This window comes from Triticum urartu, chromosome 6A (assembly GCF_056163025.1).
Source record: "Triticum urartu cultivar PI428250 chromosome 6A, HENAU_Tu73, whole genome shotgun sequence".
Taxonomy (NCBI): Eukaryota; Viridiplantae; Streptophyta; class Magnoliopsida; order Poales; family Poaceae; genus Triticum; species Triticum urartu.
In genome coordinates, this window is record NC_141878.1 from 223,733,988 (window position 1) to 223,751,969 (window position 17,982).

Here is a 17,982-nt window from a genome sequence, read left to right on the forward strand (position 1 = left end):
TGGAACAAACTTCAACTTCACCTGCAACTAGCAACGCTATAAGAGGGGCTGAGCAAAAGCATTAACATAGCCAAACAACGGTATGCTAAGAAAGGTTGGTTAGAGGCTTGACATGGCAATATGGGAGGCATGATATAACAAGTGGTAGGTAGCGCGACATAGCGATAGAACGAACAACTAGCAAGCAAAGATAGAAGTGATATCGAGGGTATGGTCATCTTGCCTGAGATCCCGCAAGGAAGAAGAACGAGTCCATGAAGTAGACAAACGGACGTAGTCGAACGGATCCTCACAAACGCAACGTTACCGGAACTAACAAGAAGAAGCAACACCGAAAAGGAGCAAACAACATGGTAAACCAACAAGCATAAACATGGCATGATGCACAATCAAGTATGATGCATGTCCGGTTTAATGAGGCATGGCATGGCAAAGTGCACAACCAACACTACAAATTAAGTGGAGCTCAATATGCAACGGGTTGCATATTGACAAAACACCACATGACTTATTTAGTTCTCTCCCGTTTATTTACTCAACAAAATTAAATGTTGGTCAACATGGAAAGAGGTGAGGCATAAGTAAAACGAACTATTTAGGCAAGTTTAAATGAGGCCGGAAATATCAAACAACGATTCCAGTAAACCCCCACATGCAAATTTTAGAGTTGGTACTGTTCTGCCCTATACATAATTTTAGAGTTATTAAACATGCAAAGTAAAGCCACCATGTTAAACTAGGCATTTTTCTACCCCATTTACATATAAAGTTTATTAAATTCGGAGCTACGGTTAATTACTTATGAAATAAAGCATTTTAACATGGCATTAGAGAAAATTAATGCAAAAAGCAATTTAAACATTTTAAACATGGATGAAAGTTGGAAATTATGAAACTAGACAAAATTCTAGGCATTTTACATATATAATGTTTTTACATGTGATGCATGGTTGGTGAGTTAGGATATGCATGAAACTTAGGGGGTTTTTTGTAAAACAGTAATCCTTTGGAATATGAAGAAATTCACAGATCTAAATAAAAGGTCATCAGGCCAAATCTGAGGCAAAACGGGCCAACAGCAGCGGGCGCACCATACCTAAAAGAAGTCCGACCGAGGCATGGCGAAGGAGTGCTCACCTCGGGCCAAACGGGCCAGAAGTTGATCGGACTGAGTGCGTCTGGGCCAGATCTGGAGGCGCTAGGCCTCACAGGATCGAATCGAGGCAAGAGCCGTGGTCAACGCGCTCGGGAGCGCTGACCCCATCGATGCAGGCGTACGGCCTCAGGTGGCTCCGGCTCCGGCAGGGCTTGGAACGGCGGCAGGGACCAGGGACGGGCGGATCCAGTCTCTAGCTACCGGATCTGGCCGGAGATGGCAAGGGCGGCGGCGGTCCATGCTTCGGGCGCCCATGGCGGGGCTTCCATGGCAGAGAGAGGGAGAAAGGTTAGAGAGAAAACAAAGGAGGCAGGAGAAGGAAGGAGCAGGGGGCGGCGACCTGCGGGGCGCCGGCGACAAGGCGGAGCATGAGGGCGGCGAGGATACGGCGTCCGCAGGGTTGGGGCAAGGTAGAGGAGCGCTCGAGCGCTCCTGCTTCTTGGGGTGGAGCGGGAGGAGACGAGGCCCCTACTCGGGCAGGCGGCGGCACAGATCCGGCCTCGAGGCCCAGATCGGGGACCGGGCGGGCCTCGCGCGAGCTCCGCGGGCCGCGATGGTGGGAGGCGATGTGGCAGCCTCCTACTGGTCAGGAACGGTGGCGCAGGCGACGGCTGGCCAGTCGGGGCACGCCAAGTGTCGCGGTGGAGGTGGAGGGCGTCGGAATCGAAGGAGAAGGTGGTAGGTGGCGGCTGCTGATTAGGGGTGCAGAAATTTAGGAGGAGGGGTAGGTAGCTGTCCAAAAATGGAAGGATAGTTCTATATATAGACACAGGGACTAGGTTAGGGGGATTTGGGGGCTTCCGGAGCCCTCTGATCGTGATCCGATGGCTCCGGTCGGAGGGGAGGGGTTAGATGGGCTAGGTGGGCTATGTAGAGTGTGATGGGTTGAGAGGAGAGAAGAGAAGGCAGCCCGACAACAGTTTCCGAAGACCGAAAACATCCGATGAATAACCGGCTATAATGCCGCTATATGTTTAACGGTTGGGCAAACAAACAAGCTCTGAATGCGACGAAACTTGGCAGGCGGCCTACTCACAACATAGCAACACTGCATGCCAACTTTCAATCCATTCCGAGAACATTTTCTGGTCACTTATAAAATAATATTTCGGACGTGCCGCGGGCGCGTGCAAGTGTGTCTAGGCTCAGAACGAACAACGGAGAGAACTGGGAGACCCGGACGAATGCAAGTTTTGAAAACATGCAGATGCAATGCGGATGATGACATGGCAAGATGCAACACACAAGCGAATGACAAGGCAACAACAACGAATAACTGGAGGACACCTGGCGCATCAGTCTTGGGGCTTTACACGTTCACCAGCCGCTTCACGAGTCCGAAGTAGGTGCCGGGCATAGCTTCGGCTGGCCACAGCCGGATTATCAAATCCTTCATGGCCAGTGCGGCCACTCTATGCAGCTCCACCATCTGTTTTAGCTGATCAGTGAAGGGCACGGGATGCTCTGGCACAAGATACTGTGACCAGAACAACTTCTCCGCCGAGCTCCCTTCTTCGGCTCGGAAGAACTCCGCAGCATCGGACACACTACGTGGCAGATCTGCAAATGCCCATGGAGAACTCCGAATCCGGGTTAGTAGGAGATATTGCTTCTTCACATGATTGCTTTGCATACTAAATGCCTTACCCGCTGCGATCTTCTTGGCCTCCTGGATCTCCTAGAGGGCACCCTGGGCTTCAACCCGGGCCGCTTCCGCGCTTTGGCGAACTTTTGAGAGTTCGGCCTCTCGAGCCGAAACATCTCCCTCTAAGGCCTCATATTTCTTGACAGCATCTTGGAGCTCTTGCTGGACCTCGTTCATCCTGGCCTTAAGCTTTTTACGAGCAGCCTACTCCTTGACAGCTTTTCCCTCGGCTTCGGCCAGGACCTTTTTCAGGGCCTCGACCTCGGTCGTCGCCCCTACAAAAATCATGACACTACGGTCAGTATATATCATTTATTCTTTCCGAATACATAGCAAGTCACTACATACCTTGCCGGTCTTCCAGCTGCTTCCTCGCCTGGCCGAGCTCCTCTTCAGCCCGCTCCAGTCTCTGCTTTAGTCTGGAGACTTCGGCAGTACGAGCGGTCGCTGCTAGCAGCGACGCCTGCTTATTCACATCAGACACAGTTTGGTTAGTTTCCTGCGGAATTTAATTGATCCTTTGTCCGGCTTTTCTTTCCGAACACCGGACAGTGTCTCAGGGGCTACTGTCTAGATTGGAATTTTCTTGGTTAAACGCCACTTAGCTCATAACCTGTCGGCATGCCACTGCATGCTTTGGTCAGTCCGCTCTTGATGGACTGAACCTACTCAATCACCGTACCCATAAGGATACGGTGTTCTTCCACAATGGAAGCGCCTCGTAGCACTTCCAATTGATTATCCAGTGCCTCTGGTTGGACAGAGGTCGCCGGCGGGACAGGCATGAGGCTGCTTGTCAGACTCTGGGGCCGTATGGGTCTCCGGATCCATGCTCAGAGGGGGGCGGATTGAGCACGGCCCCCATCGTTAGTCTCCATGGGGGTCTGTTCCCCCATGTGTCCGGTGGCTGAGGTATCGCCCTCCGGCGCCGCCATGACGGCCTCCTGAACCTCTTCCTAGTCTGGGAAGGTCCTCTGGGATAGCACCTCGTCATCTCCCTTGGCCTTGGGAGAGTAAGCGGCCGGCGGTGTCTCGCTGGCCATATCCTTTGAGTCCAATGAGCCTCTCAATGAGGATCACCAGATGCTGTCGTGGCCGGACTGCAGTAACATGATTAAACCATATAAAATACCATAAGGTGGAAAGGCCGCATATATAGACGTGTATGGGTTCTTAGCACTCACGATGCGGCCAGGGGCTTGTTCCGGGGGCGTTGCTCCGGACTGCTGTCGACGTCCCACGCGGAGCTGTCCGCGAGGGGGCCTTTCCCCCTCTTGGGCGCCTCCGCCTCCAGATTTGTGGAGGCCACCCTCTTCTTCCTCCCCCCATCAGGGGGAGAGTCGCTTTCCTCCTCCTCTTCATCATCGTCATCTTCGGTGGCGGAGGAGCGGGTCTCTTTGGACGTCACGTCCGAAGCGCCCTTGCGGCGGGGGCCACTCCGGACCCCCTTGGCCTTCCCCTTGGCCTTCTTCTCCGGCGTCGTATAAGGCGCCGGCACCAGCATCTTCGCTAGACGTGGGATGACTGGTTCCTCAGGTAGCGGAGCCGGACACCGAATCCGCTTCGCCCTCTCCATTCATTCCTGAAGAAGCAATGATGATAAAAAGTTCAGATATCCTCCTTGAAATAAGCAAGTAGAGGGCGTGTTAAAAACTTACCTTGTTGGCGGTGTGGTTAATGTTGTGCCTGCGGTTCGAGTCTATGGCTGGCGGTGTCTCATTGCCCTTGATGAGCAACTTCCAGGCATCTTTGTGAGTTGTTCAGAAGAGCCTCTCTAGGGTTTGGTGCTTCTTCGGGTTGAACTCATATAAAGGGCAGCTTCAGCTTTGGCACAGGAGAATCCGGCGAACTAGCATCACCTGGATTACATCAACGAGCTTGATATCTTTATCCACCATGCTCTGAATGCGCGTTTGCAGTGCTATCATCTCGTCCGACGAAGACAAATTCGGGCTCTTCTCAACCCAGGAGGTGAGTCGCATCGGAGCAATGGAGTTGAATTCGGCAGTTGCGGCCCAGTTGGCGCCGCGGGGTTTTGTGATGTAGAACGACAGTTTCTGCCATTCCTTGACAGTCTCCACGAAAGTGCCTTTTGGCTAGGGGACGTTGGTCAGCTTGCTCACCATGGCGCCTCCGCGTTCCGCGTGCTGGTTATCCACCACCTTCGGCTTCACGTTGAAGATCTTGAGCCACAGCCCGAAGTGTGGTTGGATGCGGAGGAAGGCCTCGCACGACTATGAACACTGAGATGTTGAGGAAAGAGTTCGGGGTTAGATCATGGAAATCTAGCCCGTAATAGAACATCATCCCGTGGACAAAAGGTGGAGTGGAAACCCTAGCCCATGGAGGAAATGAGGGATGAATACCACCCTCTCGTTGGGCTTCGGTGTGGGACGACTTGCCCTGGGCTGGAATACGGTGGGTGATTTCCTTCGCCAGGTACCCGGCCGCCTGAAGCTCAGTAATATCCTTCTCCTCGACGGAGGAGGCCATCCACTTGCCTTGACCTCCGGACCCGGACATGGTTGAGTGCTCGCTCGAGTGGGGAAAAGATGAGAACTTGGGCGCTAGAGCTCAAGAGTGGAAGGGCAGAGGAAGAGAGAAGGCGTGGGAGAAGAAGGGGGAATCCTTATCCCCTTATAAAGGCCATGAATATCGAATGCCTGCGCACTCGCCCTAAAACTTGCCTATTTCCAAGGGCTGTGTAAATGGCACGGTTGGGTTATCCACGCACGTATTGATGAGAATCTTGTGATAAGGGGACACGATCTCTACTTTGACAAGACGTGCCAATGGAAACCGCATCTCGTAGCGCGGAACGACAGACAAAAATGGTTCAAAATGACAACCGGACAGACATGATGTCATCTTGTAAAAAAGTTATCAGCAGATAGGACTCGTGAAATAATATATTCCCTGCGGTCATGTGTGGTACTTATGTTGCAAATCCGGACACCATAGTTTTATCCGAAGACAATCTTGGAGTATTCGGAAAGTGGAACCCGCCTTGCAATGCCGAAAACAATCTGCGTGCCGGACACATTGTCATTGAAGCCTGGTTCAGGGGCTACTGAGGGAGTCCTGGACTAAGGGGTCCTCGGGCGTTCAACCTATCGATATGGGCCGGACTGTTGGGCTTTGAAGATACGAAGACCGAAGACTCTACCCATGTCCGGATAGGACTCTCCTTGGCATGGGAGGCAAGCTTGGCGTCGACCATGAAGATTCCTTTCTTTGTAACCAACCTTGTGTAACCCTAGATCCCTCCCATGTCTATATAAATCGGAGGGCTAGGTCCGTAGATACCCCCGAATAATCACAGCCAGACTAGAATTTTAGGGTTTAGTCATTACAATCTCATGGTAGATCAACTCTTGTAATACTCATATTCATCAATATCAATCAAGCAGGAAGTAGGGTATTACCTCCATAGAGAGGGTCCGAACCTGGGTAAACATTGCGTCCCAAGTCTCCTGTTACCATCAATCCTAGACGCATAGTTCGGGACCCCCTACCCGAGATCCGCCGGTTTTGACACTGGCAATAATCCCAATAATTATGTTCACAATATGCTCCCCATGAATGAAAATGATATTGATGTGCCATATACTTGTATACTCAATTTGTGTCATGTTATACATAATAACTATTCTTTCATGATGATGACATGTTCTTATACCATGCATCAAATTTTCTTTGAGCGATGCCTATCTTGTGCTAACTCACATGTGCACATACACATCATGATGGATGATGTGTACATTTACCACACACACACACTTTATTTGGTTTGTGTCTCTTTTGTGTAGGTACCCTTGAATACTTGTCAACCTCACAATCCCATGAGTTGACGAAACAAGCTCTAGAGAGCAATGATGATTTGGGATCCCGTGGATTGGTTTTCATACCATTTCCATTGCGCAATGACTTTACGCATTTCTTCTACATGGCCCTCACATGGTTATGGGTTGTTGTCCATTACATATTCTATGTCCATCTTGCCATGTTCACTTTGCATGATATGCTCATTCCTATGCCTTTGCCATGCATTTGTGACCCATGCTTTGCATTACATATGATGATTGATTCTCGTACTTGTATGTGTATTTGCAGCTTGGTGGAGATATTGCTTGTTATTGCCATGTTCCATTTATGACCCATTCCTATGATGATACTATGATCTTTCTTTGTGTTTGTCCTTGCGGTATGTCATGTGCATTGCCTATACCTACTATTTGCTCACATGGCATGATTGCCATGATTTCCCCTAGTGTGTTGCATCTTCGCTCCGCTAGTTTGCATGACATGATAGATATGCTTGCTTATGCTGCATCACCAATGATTCATACTTGCTTCTCTCATGCAGTTAATGAAAACCATCTACATGCTTTGCATATGATTGCTATTGCTTCTTGTCATATGTCTCCATATGTTGCCTCTCTCATGCTAGATGATTTGCCATGCATTGAGTGCAACAATGCTTTTAGTCGTGCTCATGAGATTGCCTCCATAGCATTATCGCATATATTTGGATATTTTGACATATTTCTTATGAAGCATGCTTGTATTCCTTCTTTGCACCATACACCTAGTGCCATTAATATCGCCATTGTTGCATCATATTATTTGTGCACTTGTGCTTCTAATGGTTATGTGCAAAAGAAGAGAACCATCATGATGGATGATATGTTTATCTACCATGCACATACGTTGTTTGCTTTCTTTTGTGCATGTGAAGGATACTTTGACTTGGTTTCAACTTCCACTTCCCGTGAGTTGAACAGACCATTCGAGCTCTTGAGAATGAACCACTTGCGACCGACTCGCCTCTACATCTCACTTGCTTGTGCTTTAGAATTGTGAAGGACACACAAGGACATGCTTTCAAGGTGATATCCTTCTCTTTTGATAACAAACAAACTATGAACATGAATTTGTGGATTGTCGGTGTCAAAACCAGCGGATCTCCGGTAGGGGGGTCCCGAACTGTGCGTCTAAGGCAGATGGTAACATGAGGCGGGGGACATGATGTTTACCCAGGTTCAGGCCCTCTCGATGGAGGTAATACCCTACTTCCTTCTTGATTGATCTTGATGATATGAGTATTACAAGAGTTGATCTACCACAAGATCATAGAGGCTAAACCCTAGAAGCTAGCCTATGGTATGATTATTGTTGTCCTATGGACTAAACCCTTCGGTTTATATAGACACCGGAGGGGGCTAGGGTTACACAGAGTCGGTTACAAGGAAGGAGATCTACATATCCATATTTCCAAGCTTGCCTTCCACGCCAAGGAGAGTCCCATCCGGACACGAGACGAAGTCTTCAATCTTGTATATTCATAGTCCAACAGTCCGGCCAAAGGATATAGTCCGGCTGTCCAGAGACCCCCTAATCCAGGACTCCCTCAGTAGACCCTGAACCAGGCTTCAATGACGATGAGTCCGACGCGCAGATTTGTCTTCGGCATTGCAAGGCGGGTTCTTCCTCCGAATACTCCATAGAAGATTTTGAACACGAGGATAGTGTCCGGCTCTGTAAAACAAGTTCCACATACCACCATAGAGAGAAGAATATCTCCACAAATCTAATCTGCTGACACGTTTAGCAACATGACATCATGCCATGGCCCGGTCATTATTCAAACCGTTTTTCTCAACCAGCACTGCACATATCGCGAGGCGGTTTTCTTGACATGTCTTGTCAAAGCAGAGATCGTGTCCCCCTTATTACGGGATTCTCATCTATACGGACGTGGGTAACCAAATCGTGCCCGTTGGTATGACTCCTCGATTTTGGGCCAGTCCCAAACGGCCACAAGGAGGACGCTTGATATTCACCCTCTTTATAAAGAGGCCAAGGCCTGTCCTTTTCTTCCTCTCATACTCAATCGAATCCTTCCCCTGCCTCGAACTCCAACACCCAAGTCTCAGGTCAGGCGCTTCGGACCTTCAACCATGTCCGGATCCAACCTTCAAGGTCGGTGGATGCCTTCCTCTGTCATAGAGGAAGACATCAAGAAGGTAAGAGAGGCCAGGTATTTGACCCTCGAAATCTCGCACAGGCTGCCTACTCAAGGGCAGGTCATTCCCACTCCCAAACCCGACGAGAGCGTTGTATTCATCTCTCACTACCTCCGTGGGCTAGGCCTCGCTCTGGATCCCTTTGTTAGGGGGCTCATGTTCTATTATGGGCTAGATTTCCATGACCTGGCCCCGAATTCCCTCCTTCACATCTCGTCGTTCATCGTCTTGTGTGAGGCCTTCCTCCGCATTACCCCACACTTCGGCATGTGGCTCAAGACTTTCAATGTGAAGCCGAAGATGACGAGGGGCGTCACGCAAAGTGCGGAGGTGCCGCAATAAGCAAAAGCGCTGATGTTCCATGGCCAGAGGATTCCTTCCCAGAGGTGTCCAGTTTATGGCAACGGGAGTGGTTTTATATCATAGCTCCCCGGAGTACCAAGTGGGTACCCGTCCCAGCCTTTCGCTCGGGCCCCCCACCACAATTGACGTCATGGATCAACAAGGGGATGGACTGGGGGCCAATAAATGATGTGCCGATATTGCAGAGTCGCATCCGAGATCTCTTAGAGAGAGATGTCAGCATGGCCACGGTAATGCAACTCATGCTAGTTCGTCAAGTCCCGCCTTGCAAACGTCGATCCCTCCGTATGTGGGAGTTCAACCCGGAAGGACCACGAACTATTCAGCACTTCCTCGGCATGACGCTCGAAGAGATGTACAAATTGTTCTTCGGACCACAAATAAAGTGTCCGGACACCACCGAGGATGCGGGTCTGAGCTGTAATCGCCTAGATACCCAAGTAAGTAATCTCGTGGACGAACACGCTGTCTTTTTATTTATCACAACATCATTCTGAAAAGTCGCTCTTTGACCAGGACTGGGTAACAAAGGCGGAGATGATCAGGTGTTCGGGCCCCCTTCCCAAAGGCTCGGCCGATCCAGTACTAGCCAGAATGCTCGAGCCAGTGCCTTACCAGGCGCCCTCAGGGGAAGATAAAGGGGGGGATAAAGAGGCTGAAAGCAGGCCTTACTCATTATCCATCCAAACCAGGGGAATTAGTGCCTCCGCGAAGGAGGATAACCAGGGAGAAGAATCTGAAATTCCCTCTCCCCAAGGAAGGAAGAGGACCACCTCTGAAGACCCGGAAACAAAGATTTCCAAACGGGGGAAGAAATCTTCGCCAGAGGGTCCTGCCTCGGAGGGTACTCTTGCCGCACAATGCCCGCAAGGGGGTCATCCCTCTACCGAGATGTAAGTAAACAAAAGGTACTTAATAGTAAAAATATCCTACATTACTTTTGAAGACAATAACCGAAGCATATATCTTATAGTTCGGATCATAGCCCTTCTCGACAGAGTTCGTCTTCGGGGGATCTTCTTCCGGAGATGATGGAGAGCGAAACACCTCCCCATGCCACTCCGCCTTATGAGGCGGGCGACCCTGAAGTGTCGTCGCGGAGGGTTTCTCCTGATTCGCCGAGGCCAGAGGGTAATCCTTCAGCCACCCGTAGTCCTCGGTATTCGGCTCCTAAAGAGATCAACAGAAAGAGTCTGAAACCATCCGGTGTGCGATTGAACGCACTGAAGGATCTTCTAGAGCAAGCGTCCATCTCAGAAGCGCATCATACGCTAATGGGTACAGTGATCGAGAGGATTTCATTTGCCGAAAGCGGGTTGCATGAAGCTTTTATGAGTCTGCTGAAAGGCTTTGAGGTACATGAAATAGTGTATGTTTTTGACAGTACCGCACATGTTAGGTGTGCCCTATGCAGATAGTAGCCCCTGAGAATCTGGTTGCCGTCGAGAACGGCGGCAAACAGAGGATCATAGTCCCAGGTAATAATCAGGCCGCCTTCATGTGTAGGTGGCGGAAGGTCCAGTGGCTAGTTGGACTGGTGAGTTTGCCGAGCTGAAACGGCAGCTTGATGCGGCAGATGCCGACATCATGCTTGTCAACAAGCGGCTCAACGAGGCACAGGGTATGTGATTTCTCCGATGATCGACACATAGTAAGAGGAGCATGATGCTAGTATCTTTTAATATGTTGTGACTGCAGATGGAGCTGCCGACATGGAGACCCTCCGGGCGGAAATTGCCCGAGCCAAGGAACAAGCCAAGAATAGTGATGCGGCCACTCTAAAGGCGGTTGAAGAGCTGAGGGCCGAACAGGCTGCACATTGCCAAAGCAAGGAAAAAATAGCCAAGATGGCCGTTGAGTTGAAAGATGTCGCCGACCGTTACCAGCTTCTTGAAGAAGAAAGCCGATCGAAGGCGACAGACCTGGAGAAGGCCATGGTAGCAGCCAAGGAAGCCCGCTCTAAAATCAGAGTGACGAAGGAGGAGCTGCATCAAGTTGGAGATATCGCGGCTGGGAAGCCCTTTTTGTGGCGGACGAAGTTCGGTGATCCGAAGTATGCCCCTCTTGATCAACTATGGAGTTCTGTAGATGCATACGTGGATTTGGCAGCCAGTGCTGCTGATGCGGCCGAGTACTTCAAGGATCAAAAAGATCATGAAGTGGCAAGGCTATTTTGGTCACAGTTCCATGTTCCAGTGCGTCCGCTGCTGTTGAATGAGCGAATGGCCGAGTGGGCTGAGCTCCATAGGTTGTCCGGGCTTGCCATGAGGTATGTTGTGGATCATCTGTGGCCAGAAGGGCCAAGGCCGAATAGTTATTTTAGTTTAGTGCAACAGTTCCTTGGTGATGTGCCGCACAACGACGCTATGAAGAGGTCGGCGTGCATAGAGGGTGCATGTATGGCGCTTGCCCATGTCAAGACATACTGGGCAGAGATGGAGGCCACCGCTATTGCAACCCACAGTTCGGCTGTAGGCCGAGTATCTGCCGAGCACTACTTTGAAGAAGTCCTTGAAGGCGCTCGTTCAATAGAGGCTCAGTGCTTGAAGAATATTATGTTCTAGTGACATGTACTCCCATTGTAAAAACAATGTTTTATTGAATTATAAAGGATGTGTTTATACTTTTGCCTGAAAGTATTATGTTGCCTCCTGTGCAGCCATTTATGTATATATGTATATAACCTGAAAGTTTGCAGTCGTCGGCTTCAGCCCCCACGCATATAATGCGGGGGTGTTCGCAAAAATCGTGTATTCACACTTGATCCAACGTCTTGGTCCATTGAGGAGGTGGTGGCACAACGAACGAGGTAATCGGACTATATTGCTTTAACACTTTCACTTAGCCATAGGAGTTTGACGGTGGGACTACTATATAGCCCCTCGTACCTCCGCGCTTGTCCGAATACGGTGCGCGTACGTACATGACCGGGAAGCGGCCCTTCGTTAATGCGGAGGAATCCCTAAGATTCCGCTAAGTCATCGAGTGGTTGACCAGTCTCGTGCTTTATCATGACAGTCAGTTTTTGGCTTTCTCTACTGAGGTGCTTGTCCGGATGAACCAGGGCACAATCGCAGTAGTTCTCCCAGTGCCACCTTAGCCAATGGAGTGGAACGTAAGGTAGCAAAACACGGGAGCCGGGCAAACCCAACATTTTACCAAAGACATGATTCGGAGCTGATGCATATAAGGCCAAACTCGCGACGCCGAACACTCCCTAAGGCATTCGGTCTTTATAACATATTCCAGGCTGAACACTGCCCTTAATAATAAACCCTGAGTGTCAAGGTACGTGCAATATTCTGACGTGGCGAAGTGCCAATAACGCCAGCATCCTTCTCGGTTGTATTGAGTATTCGGAGGATGTGAACAACAAGAGACAGTAAAAAAGGTTTATGCAGGGTCTTAATCTGAAAAGAAACCTTTGAGCGGGTCCCTGCTGCACGTCTGCACCTGTGCCTCCGTTGTGCCGTGTCCTGGACAGGTGTAGCACGATTGTCATCTGTAAAAGAGAAGAACTTAGGTGAAAGTTGCCGTGCCAAAAACAAAATTGGTTATTCTCCAAGGTTGGAAAAAGCGGTAGGCGTAAGCGAGGCGGTTGGCCTTCGCCTAGTGCCTAGGCGGTGCCTAAGCGTCCTAGGCACCGCCTAGGCGGTAATATAGTTTTTACTTGTAGTGTATTTTGTGATTATTATATGGGTGTTGATATTAGTTTAGGGCATATGAATAAGTTAATTACTATCTATTGTCATTAGAATATAACCCGTTTGGCATATCAGTGCAGTATGTGGCATGATTTCTTGCTTGGGTACGTAATTCCTTGCTTGCCCTACCTAGATCTCCATTTATGCCCTAAGCGAGGCATTTGGCCAGTGCCTAGTGCCTAGGCGTGCCTAAGCGCCTCGTAGGCACTGCCTTTTCCAATAGAGTTATTCTTGATAAACCATTAAAATTCAAGATAAGTCAAGTTGAGCCGAACTAGCCCTGATTACACACGGGAAGCCCATGGTACCATCTATGAGGGTTTAACCATCAAACCAATCTCAGGTATATCTAGTGATGCGTCGGACTCGTCTAACCGTGTCCGCGGTCTTGACGACCTATCGTTTATACTGGTTGGTGAGGCCGTCTAGTGCTCGGCTGTTAAAGCCACCACACGTTCTTCCGCGCATAGAGAACGCTCAATATTTCCACTAACTGTGATGGTGCCACATGGACCGGGCATATTAAGCTGTTCTTCCGAGTAGTGCTTGATAGCCTCTTCGGAATGGAGCAATGTCGAAGTCTCACTTCGGTAGTTGTCGGATGAACCGAATACAACCTCAAGTACTAGAGAGCCCATGGAGCGGGCCTCTGGGCCTGGTATTACTCCCTTGGAGGTAGTATTACTGTGGCTGATTTTTGTCGGGTCTATCCCCATTTTGCGGACTGTGTCCTGATATATCAGATTTAGGCAACTGTCGGCATCCATAAGGACTCGTGTGAGATGGTATCCGTTTATTATTGGGTCTAACACCAAGGCAACCAATCCTTCATGTTGGATGCTTGTCGGGTGATCCCTGCGGTCAAAAGTAATCGAGCAGGCCAACCAAGGGTTGAACTTAGGGGTGACGGGCTCTACGGCGCGTATGTCTCGGAGTGCATGTTTGCTTCTCCTCTTCGTCATGTGGATCATGTTTACTGTTTTAACCTCTGGTGGGAATTTTTTCTGTCCTCCAGTGCTCTGCTGGCAAGGTTCGTCCTCGTCTTCGCTTGGTGTCTCCCTCCCCTTGTGTTCGGCGTTTAGCTTACCGGCCTGCTTGAAGACCCAGCATTCTCTGTGGGTGTGATTTGTAGGTTTATCGGAGGTGCCATGAATCTAACATAGTTTGTCTAGAATCTTGTTTAGGCTGGACGGTCCATCTCTGCTGCCTTTGAAAGGCTTTTTTCGCTGACCTGGTCGAGAGCCCCTGAATCCGGCATTTACCACCGTATTATCTAGGCTATCTTCTTTATTTTGACGCTTGCTTTTACTGCGTCGTGGTTTTCCATTGCCATCCATGACTTCGGGTGTGCTTGGGTCGCTGGTGCTACTGCGGGCTAACTAGCTATCTTCGCCCGCGCAAAAGCGGGTCATGAGGCTTGTCAGGGCTGCCATTGTTCTCGATTTTTCTTGGCCGAGGTGTCTGGCGAGCCATTCGTCTTGGACGCTGTGCTTGAAAGCTGCTAAGGCTTCGGCATCCGGGCAGTCGACGATTTGGTTCTTCTTAGTGAGAAACATGTTCCAAAGCTTTCGGGCTGACTCTCCGGGCTGTTGAATTATATGACTTAAATCGTCTGCATCCGGAGGTCGGACATAGGTCCCTTGAAAATTTGCCCGAAAAGCATCCTCGAGCTCCTCCCAACTTCCAATTGAGTTTTCGGGGAGGCTTTTCAGCCAGTGCCGAGCTGGTCCTTTAAGCTTGAGGGGCAAGTACTTGATGGTGTGGAGATCGTCTCCGCGAGCCATATGGATATGGAGGATAAAGTCCTCAATCCAGACCCCAGGGTCTGTGGTCCCGTTGTACGCCTCTATGTTCACTGGTTTGAATCCTTCTGGAAATTCGTGGTCCGGCACCTCATCGGTGAAACATAGGGGGTGTGCGGCACCCCTATAGTTGGATGTATCATGGCGTTCGGACGGTTGTAGTATTCGGTTTTAATTTTGTGCCGGAGCGCGCTTCCTAGATACATAGATGGATCTGGTCATAATAGATTTTTGGCGCAAGTCCTCACGTAGATCGTGTGTTGACTTATGAGCGGCCTTGTTAGCCGCTCTATCGCGGCCACAAGGTGGTTGATCCGGCCGGTTGGCCGTTTTATTTTTCGGCTATGTGGGCTCTACGGCCTCATCGTAGAATTCAGGTAATAGCTTGTGCTTTGGATAGCTCTTTGTGTGGTAACTTCCACCATACTTTTCTTCGTTGTCGAGCACTTTGTTCCACCTGCTGTTGAGCGTATTTTGTGCGGCCTTAAGACTTTGCTTTTGCTGCTTCACACTCCTCGCTGTGGCAATAAGCCTTCTGTGGAGGTTCTCTTGTTCCAAGTGCGTTTCCGGGATGACGTGTGCATCTTCGTCCGGACTTTTTTCCTCCCCGGAGGGGGGTTGATGAGGTTTATCCTTAGCGTCGCCGTGTTCGAACATCGGATCCGTACTATGTTCTCCATCTTCAGTTTCATCGTGCTCTGCCGCTGGGTCAATGTGGTCATCGTTTCCTCTGGAGTCGACTGGAGTGTTATTTTCTCTTGCGCTGTTATCGTTGTTTTGCCGAGGAGGGATTTTGAGCGGCACCTATGCCGACGCTTTGCTTGCTTCTCGAGGGAGCTATTCTTCGCTGCACCCTGCCGTTCTTCGTCATTGTTTTCTTTGGGTGTATCCACCATGTATATGTCATGTGGTGAAGTGGTTGGCCAGCGCTCTGTGGGCACTGGTTCCTCTTCCTCTCCTGCATCGTCGTCCATGCCGTCGATGTCTTCGGAGTCGAAATTGAGCATGTCGGTTAAATCGTCGACAGAGGCTACTAAGTGGGTGGTGGGTGGGCAGCAAATTTCTTCGTCGTCCGCATCCCATTCTAGTCGGACATAGTTTGGCCAAGGATCTCTTGACAAGGAGAGAGACCTTAATGAATTTAGCACGTCGCCGAAAGGTGAGTGCTGAAAGATATCCGCAGAGGTGAACTCCATAATCGGCACCCAATCGGATTCGATAGGCACGGACGCAGGCGGCTCGGAGTCCATGGCCAGAGACGAATCCAGTGGTTCGGCAACACGGCTCTCCTAAGGGGTGAAGTCAGTATCCGGCTCCATCGCCACTGAGAGTGCGGCCTCCATGGCGGGGTCTATCCCCCCGTCCTCGGATGGCGCAATTTGCTCCGGATTGAGGGACGGAGTAGTTGCAGGTGTGATCTCCCGAACACTGTCCGATGGCAGAGTTACATCGTGCTCGCCGCGATTGTGAGGCACACCTGACATGGGCTCGAATCCGTCGAAGATCAAGTCTCCGCGGATGTCGGCAGTGTAGTTTAAGTTTCAGAACCTGACCTGATGGCCAGGGGCGTAGCTCTCGATCTGCTCCAGATGGCCAAGCGAGTTGGCCCGCAGTGCGAAGCCGCCGAATATGAAGATCTGTCTGGGGAGGAAAACCTCACCCTGGACCGCATCGTTACCGATGATCAAAGGAGCCATCAAGACTTACGGTGACGACACAGTGGAACTCTCAATGAAAGCACCAATGTCAGTGTCAAAACCGGCGGATCTCGGGTAGGGGGTCCCGAACTATGCGTCTAAGGCGGATGGTAACAGGAGGCGGGAGACACGATGTTTACCCAGGTTCGGGCCCTCTCAATGGAGGTAATACCCTACTTCCTGCTTGATTGATCTTGATGATATGAGTATTACAAGAGTTGATCTACCACGAGATCGTAGAGGCTAAGCCCTAGAAGCTAGCCTATGGTATGATTGTTGTTGTCCTACGGACTAAACCCTCCGGTTTATATAGACACCGGAGGGGGCTAGGGTTACACAGAGTCGGTTACAAAGAAGGAGATCTACATATCCATATTGCCAATCTTGCCTTCCACACCAAGGAGAGTCCCATCCGGACACGAGACGAAGTCTTCAATCTTGTATCTTCATAGTCCAACAGTCCGGCCAAAGGATATAGTCCGGCCAAAGGATATAGTCCGGCTGTCCGAAGACCCCCTAATCCAGGACTCCCTCATGGATCCCTACTTCATGTGTTGCTTGCACCTTAACATATTTCACACATGCTAGAGATCTTGCTTCGACTTATCATTGCCACATTGCCATGCCTCATGACATATATACCTTGTGTGTTGCATCCAATTATTGGATTACTTGCTCCTATAATATGTTTGGTTGCAACAATGTCATCACTTCACATATGCCATTCCCCATTTATCGCTACATGCTTGACTTGATTACCTCACATATGATGGACAATTGCCCTTTCTATTGTGTTGAGTGCCACACTATCTTCACTACACCCTATGCCCGTTATGCTTGGATTGTCTTGCACTTGACCCATGTGTTTAGACACTTCATTTATTTTGGTGTTGTGAATGACTCTTATGCCAACCATCGACCATTTGTCGAGCGCTTTATGCATGATTGCTATGACCATGAGGTAGATTCTTATTCTCTTGTCACACATATTTGCATCACTACCTCACATTTACAAGCTTGTTTCCGTGATGACCTTGATTGTGCTCAATTCATATACTTACATGCCATGTCACAATCCTTTGTCACACCTTATGCTATGCATGATGACGACACTTGTTCGGTGAATCGCCACTTGAATGCTTGGTTTTGCACTAACGCTAACCACATTTGTTTTCCAACTGTTTGTTGCCCTTACTACTTTTGAAGGAATCACATGATGGTGCAACATTGGAGAGTGACCACCGTGAGCTTCAAGATGATGACTACTTGGTGAACGTCCACTTCTACACGACGACGCCATCTATTTCCCATGATGATTTGGTTTTCGATCTGAGGTCGGATCTTTCTCGAGGGGGGGGGGATGATCTGGAGCATGCTACAGACATCACCATGTTAAGAGTCTGTTTGGTGAGTGACACGTGCGACATCTACTTCAAATACACAAAGGTGAATCATCTCCTTTACACGTGTTCAATTGACCCATCGAGGATGGTATACTACTTGACACTCCTCTCATGTGCATGCATAGGTATCATCGGAGCACCACGAATGACGAGGAGGAGTGCAAGCACCAGTGTACGCCTACACCG

The 17,982-nt window shown here is 49.7% G+C and overlaps 1 protein-coding gene across 1 annotated transcript in view; it reads left to right on the forward strand.

Moving 5' to 3' along the window:
• The first annotated feature begins 10,218 nt into the window (after positions 1-10,218).
• LOC147964841 (uncharacterized) overlaps positions 10,219-17,982 on the forward strand; it is a 64,374-nt gene continuing 56,610 nt past the window's right edge. Inside the window, exons 1-4 of the mRNA XM_087530178.1 lie at positions 10,219-10,545; positions 10,697-10,811; positions 10,889-11,385; positions 17,600-17,727. Coding sequence (XP_087386304.1) covers positions 10,219-10,545; positions 10,697-10,811; positions 10,889-11,385; positions 17,600-17,727 — 1,067 coding nt within the window. The remainder of the gene's footprint in view (positions 10,546-10,696; positions 10,812-10,888; positions 11,386-17,599; positions 17,728-17,982) is intronic.